This window comes from Mustela nigripes, chromosome 8 (genome assembly GCF_022355385.1).
Source record: "Mustela nigripes isolate SB6536 chromosome 8, MUSNIG.SB6536, whole genome shotgun sequence".
Taxonomy (NCBI): Eukaryota; Metazoa; Chordata; class Mammalia; order Carnivora; family Mustelidae; genus Mustela; species Mustela nigripes.
The window spans coordinates 21,269,118-21,278,775 of NC_081564.1; the positions used below are offsets into that span (position 1 = coordinate 21,269,118).

At 40.7% G+C, this 9,658-nt stretch overlaps 1 protein-coding gene across 8 annotated transcripts in view; it reads right to left on the bottom strand.

Annotated features, from left to right (window-relative positions):
• CHEK2 (checkpoint kinase 2) overlaps window positions 1-9,658 on the bottom strand; it is a 49,994-nt gene that overhangs the window by 19,500 nt on the left and 20,836 nt on the right. For 6 of the 8 annotated variants that reach the window (XM_059408725.1, XM_059408724.1, XM_059408728.1 and 3 more), the window contains 3 exons: window positions 8,424-8,548; window positions 8,157-8,304; window positions 5,106-5,196 (listed from right to left, as the gene is read on the bottom strand). In XM_059408725.1, coding sequence (XP_059264708.1) covers window positions 5,106-5,196; window positions 8,157-8,304; window positions 8,424-8,548 — 364 coding nt within the window. The remainder of the gene's footprint in view (window positions 1-5,105; window positions 5,197-8,156; window positions 8,305-8,423; window positions 8,549-9,658) is intronic. The other 2 variants (XM_059408721.1, XM_059408729.1) reach the window with 2 other exon arrangements.

Genomic DNA, 9,658 nt, shown 5'->3' on the forward strand with positions numbered 1-9,658 from the left:
CACCCTAAATAAAATCACAATGCCTAAAACACATAAGTATTTATGCAACTAACCTGCTTGTAGCAAACTCTCAAAGATTTACAATTAATTGGGACACTGTAATGGAGGAGGAATGATACCCAGGATACCACCTAAAATACAGATAACCCGGTGGGCTCTGTTCTCCAAAGCTTGGGTCAAGTGAAGGTAACGGCCACTCAAATATCAATCCCTCATTACATGCCCGAAGTAGACTGTAACTACTATGACTCTGGAATGGGATGATGGGTTTGCGAAGACATTTTTTTTTCCTAACAAAATCTATCACTGTAATCATTTTTTTTTTTTTAAGATTCTATTTATTTATTTGACACAGAGTGATCACAAGTAGGCAGAGAGGCAGGCAGGCAGAAACAGAGAAACAGGCTCCCCGCTGAGCAGAGAGCCTGATGCGGGGCTCCATCGCAGGACCCTGAGACCATGACCCAAGCCAAAGGCAGAGGCTTAACCCACTGAGTCACCCAGGCGCCCCAGTAATCATTTTAAAATGTGCAATTTGTGGCATTAAGTATAAGTACATCCTCCTGTCATGCAACCATCACCCCTGTCTAGCTGCAGAATTTTTTCATCAGTCCAAATGGAAGCCCCACCCCATTCTATGCTGCAACCAGCCACTGGCAACCACGGATCTACTTTGTCTCAATGGATTTGCCTATTCTGAACATCCCATCTCAATGAAATCATTTGACATGTGGCCCTTTGTGTCTGGCTTCTTTAACTTAGCATGTTCTCAAGGTTCAGCCATGCTGTAGGATGCATCAGTAATTCGCTCCATTTTATAGCTAAATAATATTCTGTTGTGGGATGCCTAGGTGGCTCATTCAGTTAAATGTCTGCCTTCATCAGCTCAGTTCATGATCCCAGGGTCCTGGGATCAAATCCCACATAGGGCTCCTTACAGAACAGGGAGCCTGCTTCTCCCTCTGCCTGCTGCTCCCTTGCTTATGCTCTCTCCAACAAATAAATAAAATCTTTTTAAAAATAATTTAAAAATATACAGAATATTCCATTGTATGGATATATCACAGTTTGTTGAGCTATTCATTTGTTGATGGATATTTGGCTATTGTGAATAGAGAAGAACTGAATATCCATGCCTAAGTTATTTTTTGAACACCTGTTTTCAACTGGGGGGGGTTATATACCTTCAAGGGGGAATTGCTGGATCATATGGTAATTCTATGCCTAACTTTTTGATAAACCAATCAATTATTTCCCATAGTGGCTACACCATTTTACATTCCCATCAGTAGTACATGGAGTTTCCAATTTCTCTGCATCCTAACAAACACTTGTTACTTTCCATTTCTCTACTATGACCATCCTCCTGGCTGCAAACTAGTATCTATGGTTCTCATTTGCATTTCCCTAATGACAAGGATGCTGAGCATCATGTCAAGTGGTGGTTGGTCATTTGTATACCTTCTTTCAAGAAGTCTATTTAAATCCTTTGCCCATTTCTAAACTGGATAGTTCTTCCTTTCATTGTTCTTTATTCTGAATACTAGATCCTTATTAGACATACTGACTTGCGAGTGTTTTTCTCTCCGTGGCTGTTTCACTCCCTTTACAGTATCTGGATGCACTGAAGTTTTTACATTTGATGAAGTCTAATTTATCCATTTTTTCTTCCTTTATCATTTTTTTTTTTATGCTTCTGGTACCATATTTAAGAAACCAACACCAAATCTAAGATCATGAAGAGTTATCCCTGTTTTCTTCTTATAGTTTAATACTTCTATTTCTTACATTTAGATTGTTCCTTTTTTTTTTTTTAAAGATTTTATTTATTTATTTGAGAGTAAGACAGAGAGTATGGGAAAGGGAAGGGTCCGAGGAAAAAGCAGACTCCCTGCTGAGCAGGGAGCCTGATGCGGGGTTCATTCCTGGGACTCCGGGATCTTAACCTAAGCCGAAAGCAGACACTTAACTGACTGAGCCACCCAAGAGCCCCTCATTTTTTCCTTTTCATTTTTGCAGATAGTGTGAGGTAACAGTCCATATAACTATTATTTTTTAACATCTGTCCAAAACATTGCCCAAAAGGTGATCAAATCACCTTTTGCCTGCGAAGTCTTCCCTGAGTCTATGCAGCTCAGGTGGGTGATCTCTAACAGTAACCTAGGATGGACCTGTAACCAAAATTGAGCCAGTCAAGGTTCTCCCTGGACTCAAATGCGGATATTGGGAGAGAAACATTTTTGCCTACAGTGGCTTCTAGAAGGAAGAAAATACGAATGGGGCTCCAGGAAACCATCTTTCCTGCCACAAAGAGAAAGCAAATCTATAGTAGCTGAATCAAGTGAAGGCACCAGAGCCCTGGCAACAGTTAGGAGCCCTTACATCCAGCCACAGGTAAAGCCACACAGATAATCAGAACTCAAAGAGAGAAACAAAGCCCTAAAGGCTACCTGATCCAGTCATACCTGAAATCAGTTGTGCCCCTATTACAAGAGTCAGTAAAGTTCTTTTCTTTTCTGACTCATGTGAGTTAAGATTCTGGCACCTGCTAAAAGCTAGAGGATTTTCCCTTAGGAAAAAATAAAAAAGTCACATATATTTCTTAAGGATGGGCACAAATTTCACTATAAATTTCCAAGCACCAATGCAAATACAAAAACATAGTGAGGTACTGAATTTAACATCTACAAACTAAAATATCTCCCACAGATGGTCATAAAGAGTACACTATGTTTGATTCTATGTGGCAGGAATATAGGTAATTATTTCCCTCTATTAACTTCTACTTTCATGTTTCCAAAAATGTTAAAAGAAAGGCTTCTGGGGTCGGGGAGGGGTGGGAGATTGAAGGACATGATGCAATGTGGTAAAGGTGTCCCTAAGGAAGTGGTTCTCAGGGCGCCTGGCTGGCTCAGTTGAGAGTGCATGTGACTCTTGATCTTGGGGTCATGAGTTCGAGCCCCTTATTGGGTATACAGATTACTTAAATAAATAAAACTTAAAAACCTAAGGAAGTGGGGCGCCTGGGTGGCTCAGTCTTTAGGCATCTACCTTCAGCTTGAGTCGTGGTCCCAGTGTCCTGGGATCAATCCCCAAGCCAGAATCCCTGCTCAGTAGGGAGCCTGCTTCTCCCTCTCCCACTCCCCCTACTTATGTTCCCTCTTCCACTGTCTCTCTTTCAAATAAATAAATAAAATCTTAAAAGGAAAAAAAAAAAACCTAAGGAAGTGGTTCTCAAAGTAGGATTAAGCAACCCCTAAGGGACCTCAAGCTGTTTGCAGGATGTCCACAAAGCCTGAACTACTTGCAGAATAATACTAAGGCATTATTTGTCTTTTTCATTCTCATTCCCTCAGGAGCATACAGTTTTCCAGAGGCTATACGACATGTGATATAATGGACTGAACAAAGAAGCAGTATCAAGATCTAGCCATTTTCTAATAAACTAGGTATCAAAGACGTTTGCAAAAATGTGAAATGATGTCTTTCTTTTCACTAATCTTTATTTAAACAATTATTCTGCAGGGCCCCTCCTTGGCTCAGGCAGTTAAGTGGCTGCCTTTAGCTCAGTTCATGATCCTGGGGTCCTGGGTTTGAGCGCCACATCCGGCTCCCTGCTCAATGGGGAGACTGCTTCTTCCTCTTCTGCTCGCCCTGCCTATGCACGCTACACCTCTCTCTCTCAAGTAAATAAGTATCTTTTTAAAAAATTATTTTGCACTAAAAATATTATCTCTCTTTTTTTTTAAGATTTTATTTATTTGACAGAGAGAAATCGCAAGTAGGTAGAGAGGCAGGCAGAGAGAGAGGGGGAGGAAGCAGGCTCCCTGCGGAGCAGAGAGCCCGACTCGGGGCTCGATCCCAGGACCCTGGGATCATGACCCGAGCTGAAGGCAGAGGCCTCAACCCACTGAGCCACCTAGGCGCCCCCATTATCTCTTTTTTTAAGATTTTTTTATGTATTTGAGAGAGAGAAAGTGAGTGGGTAGGGCAGGGAAAGAGAACCCCAAGCAGACTCCCCAGTGAATGGGGAGACCGAATCATCGGTGGGGGGGGTGCTCAATCCCAGGACCCTGAGATCATGACCTGGGTCGAAATCAAGAGTTGGACGCTTTAACCAACTGAGCCACCCAGGCAATCCAAAAACATTATTTATCTTAATGTAGATGAGTTTTTTAATGCATTAATTAGTATCATTAATGTCTGCATTTGAATTTCTAATACAGTTAGTATCAACAGATTTAAACCATGTGAACAAAAGCTCCTTGACATCCTCAGTAATTTTTAAGAGCATAAGGGATCCTAGAGCGACTGGGTGGCTCAGTAATGTCTGACCAGCTCAGGTCATGATCTCAGGGTCCTGGAATTAAGCCCTGCGTAGGGCTCCCCACTCAGTGGAATATCTGCTTCTCCCACTCCTTCTGCCTCTCCCCCTGCTCATGCTCTCTCTCTCTCTCTCTCAAATAATACGATCTTTTAAGGAAGGAAGGAAGAGTGTAAGGGGTCCTGAAACCAAATATTTTGAGAACTATGCCCTGATTGGTCAGTTTCATTTCACTTCTCAAGATTTCACAGATTCTGAAGAGGGCATAAATGCAGTAAATGCTTCTTTTTTGGAGGGTAATAAAAATGTTCTAAAACTGATTGTGGTAAAGGTTTCACAACTTTGTGAATATATTAAAAACCATTAAATTATATACTTCATATGGGTGAATTATATGGTATAAAAACTTTTTTAAATTTCTTTATCAAATCAGGGGTGCCTGGGTGTTTCAGTGGGTTAAGCCTCTGCCTTCAGCTCAGGTCGTGATCTCAGGGTCCTGGGATGGAGCCCCACATCGGGCTCTCCACTCAGCAGGGAGCCTGCTTCCCCTTCTCTCTCTGCCTGCCTCTCTGCCTACTTGTGATCTCTCTCTCTGTGTCAAATAAATAAATAAAATCTTTAAAAAAAATTAATTTATTAAATCAATAACACACCTATCACAAACAAGTTTCCTACAAATACAAAGTTAATGAATGTTATAAAACCAAGAATAAAAACTAATCAATGACAAATGTTTAGAAAAAAATGAAAGGCAATTTCCATAATAACAAAAAAAATTTACCTTCCGAGAGTTTTTGACATGATGTATTGGTCTCTTAATTCCTTAGGATAAATTGATTGATCATCTACAGTCAGATCAAAAAATACAAAAACTAAGGGGAAAAGGGCAGAAATAAATCTCATTAATTCACTCAATAAAGATAAAAAGTCCTAAGATTTAGTAAACACACGTAATATGAGACAATTATTTTTAATCATATTTAACATGTAACTCTAAAGGAATTATTTACCCAGGATAATAATAATTTTGTAATATTATGAAATTATATTTCATCTGCATATTATGAAATCCATGAAAATGACAGTGAAATCTCATTCTTCCATAAAAATACACAGCATCATCTCACTATACATACATGCAGGAAATCTATACATACATGCTAGTCTCATTCCTTTGCCTCAGATTTATCTATCAATTATAACTAATGTAAAATACCCATGAAAGATTAGTCCCTGCCTGAGCCAGAAAAAAAAATACCTATGCAGACCAGCAAGTGAACTGAAGAGCAATTAGTCTGAGCCCAGAAAAAAATCTTCTAGGCCAAAAAACACCCTAGTAAAATTAGACCACAGGTCACCATACTAAAGGATAAGTATTCTCTTCTCTTTGCCATTTATATTCCTCTACAGGTCTGGCATTTTTTTTTTTTTATATTTTTTTAAAGATTTTTATTTATTTATTTGACAGAGAGAAATCACAAGTAGGCAGAGAGGCAGGCAGAGAGAGATAGAGAGGAGGAAGCAGGCTCCCTGCTGAGCAGAGAGCCCGATGCGGGACTCGATCCCAGGACCCTGAGATCACGACCTGAGCCGAAGGCAGCGGCTTAACCACTGAGCCACCCAGGCGCCCTGGCATTTTTTTTTTTTTAAGATTTTATTTATTTATTTGACGGAGAGAGAAATGACACGTAGGCAGAGAGGCAGGCAGAGAGAGAGGGGAAAGCAAGCTCCCTGCTGAGCAGAGCCTGATGCGGGGCTCGATCCCAGGACTCTGAGATCATGACCTGAGCCAAAGGCAGAGGCTTTAACCCACTGAGTCACCCAGGTGCCCCAGGTCTCTCATTTTAAATCATCTTGAACCTACTTTGAAAGTTAAATAAATAGCATTTTCCCCAAAATCCCCTTATTTCTCCATTATCTGGGCTGTATCCAAAAAAAAAAAAAAAAACCAAAAACAGAAACAAAAACAAAAACAAAAACGAAAGAAAGAAAAAATAACCCCAGTCATTTAAAAATTTAACCATCCATGTGGGCCAAGGCTGTAATCAATTATCAACATTTCAATTCTACAAAATCAGTGGTAAATTTGCCAACTGCCTGTATCCTCTTAAAGAGGGAAATTTGCTGAAACCCTTGAGTTTCTCTTATTTCAGGAAACAGGTTTCGACCTCCCTGGAGTAACCTAGAGTTCCAGTCTCTGGCACAAATCTGAGCCACCTGAGTGTGCTTCATTCCAGGCCGGTCCACATGAGACAGACCCATGCAGTGAAAGAAATCTGCCAGTGGTTCAAGATACAACTATTTCTCTATGCTTGTAGATACTTATGAACCTACATGTTCCAGTGGCATCTAAGAATCTGGAAATTTGAGTGGTTCTGGAGAGCTATTTCTCACAGATGTCAAGGTCTACTTCAAGAGCTGCAAACTCAGTTGCCCACAGAGGCCAAGGTCTCATACACACAGTGAGGGCTGGGTTGAGTGTAAGACAACATGAAGCAGTGAGGACTTGCATGGGCAAACATATCATGCATCTGATAAAAGGCAGGTTCTACTGAGCACTGGCAAATGCTCCAGGTATGGGGTTATAGGATTAGTATGGCCAGACGGTCCACCTTCTCAAAGCAACCTGGATTTTCACGTTCAAGTACAAACAGCGAATGTCTAATAAAATGCCAATAAACTGAATGCAACCTGCAGAGTGACCTAATCTATTTCTACCTTTAGCCCATATAACACCTCTCTTCAAAGCAGAAAAGGTGCTCCTTGGATAGACCAACCAGGAAAAGGTGGCACAGAGCTTGTCAGACGGACCAAATCTTAGCACCTGGTTGTCCCCTCTACCAGGGGCTCTCAAACAGCAATAACCTGCACAGCTGCCCTGACTATAATCATCAGATAGAAAACAGAACAGCAACAGGTAAAACTATCATAAAACGTGCTTTAGGATGCCCAGGACAGCCATCATTCCCAGATGCCAGTCTAGAGACTGTATGAGAATCAGCTAAGCAAGATTTTTTATATCCCTGGGACTCCTGGACCAGGAACTTTCAGACAGCACCTGGGGGCATCTGTATTTTTAAGGCCTTGCCCCCACACACAGACATCCTTCCCAATCAACTCTCACGTGGATTTGTAAAGTTCTGTTTTGGGGTTTTTTTTTTTTCTTTTCAATCCAAGAAACAAGAGTATATTCCTCCTGTCCAAGGATTTAGAATCATTGTGAGATTACATTTAACTATTCTGTGGTGAATGACAACTGTTTGGTTTGCGTGTGATTTTGGTAAAATTTTAGCAGTGGCTGCTTATAAAATGTTGCCCGATGATGACAATAAACATGAACACTTTGGGATAACCACGTGGTATTTAAGGGAGAAGCTTTAACATGAGATTCTGCCCAAAAATCCCTAACGCCTGGCAGGCCCATGAAGTTCAACTGATACTTGCAGCAATTAAGGAATGAAAGGGAAGAATGAGAAAGGAAGAGAAGAACGGAGGGAGGGAGAAGAATTCATGGCCTAAAATAACTCATCGACCCCAAAGACTGATGGGCTATAAACTGCATCGATGAACGAAGAACCATCTTAAGGAGTATCGTTCCACTGACAGCAAACAGCCTTAAACACAAAACTAACCCAACCAATCAAACCTTACAAAATCTACCTTGGTAGAAATTTTTCGTTCGTTTAAAAATGCCCCTAGGGCTGCACTGAATCCTGAATACTAACCTTCTTACTTTATTGATCCGAACCTTACTCTGCGAAGGGCACAACATCAATTTTCCCTTTATAGGAGAGGAAAAAAAGATCCAGTAACCAGAAGAGAGTAATGTTACCTTTATTACTCCACACTGAAAGTGCAATTTCAGAATTGTTATTCAAAGGAAGGCGTCTTCCTTTCCCTACCAGCTCTCTATTTACAAAGGTTCCATTCCCACTGTGATCTTCTATGTATGCGATGTAAGAGTTTTTAGGACCCATTTCCTAAAATAGAGAACATTTTATTTCAAAGTTTTAACAGTGGGGAGTTAGAGTGCCAAGATATCTCAGCATGGTGACGACATTACCGGTTCTCCCAAATACAAGAATACATTGTCACCTACTCTGAAAATCCGAAAGTGCTTCTTGCTGTAAGTCCGGTATTTATCTGTTCTTTTCAGCACTGGCTCGTCAAAGCAGTATTCACAGCTTCTATCTCTCCCAAACCAGTAGTTGTCATTAACACACTCTGTAACACAAAAGTACACACCGGAGTGCTGTGGAATTTCATGCCCGGAACACCTTTAAAAATTGCTCATAAACTCTAATTGTAGAAAAAGAACCTAAGAAAGCAATCAAGCTTAGAGCTATCTATCAGAATTTTATAGGAGTAAAAACAAGCGGGGGGGACGATTTTCCAACAAGTTTAATAAATTGTGGTTTATACATAACTATGAAATAATAAGCAGTCATTAAAAGTTCTCAAGCAATTATTAATGATTTGAAAAAGCACTTATAATCTAATACCTTCCTACCTATTACCCTCTTGAAGCTTCCCATACTTAGTGTAAAATGTGCACTCTTTCCCATGGCAGGACTGATGCTCAGGATCTGGCCCCTCCTTCCCTCCCACCATCACCTTGTACTGCTCTGCTTGACCACCCTACCCAGTCCCACTGGTACCTTCCACTGCCCCAAATATGCTGAGTTCAACCCCCCTGGTGCCCTTTGCATTCTCTGTTCCCAGCAACTTGAACAGCCATCTAGCCTTTGTGTCTGGGCTCAAATTATCATCTTCCACTCAGCTTTCCAAATAAGCAGACTCCTACCTAGTCACCCATTACAATGACATCCTGTTTTCTTGCCCACCGAGAATGGGCCATACCCGGAAGTTATCTTGATTATTTATATATAGTCTCCCTGAACTCCCCCGTTAGAACAAACTCCAGAAGGCCAGCCTTGGGTCTCCTGTGTTACATAGCTCAGCACCCAGAACATGAATATAGTAGGCAAGTAAATATTGACAGAAAGACAGACCAGGCAAAATATTAGCAACTCATATCACAAAGTAGTACTTTCTGTAATATGGGTTAAGTTACCACAAACTAAAACACAGACAATCCGGTAAAAACTGGATAAAGGACAGGAAGAGACAATTTACAAGAGAAAGAAATACAAATAGCTCAAACATAAGAAAAAACGGACAAGGTAACTCAACACAAGAAATTTTTAAAAACAAGAGGTGCCCAGCTGGCTCAGCTGGTAGAGCATGCAACTCTTGAACTCAGAGGTGTGAGTTCAAGCCCCACAATGGGTGTTAACATTACCTAAAAATAAAATCCTTTAAAAAAAAAAAAAA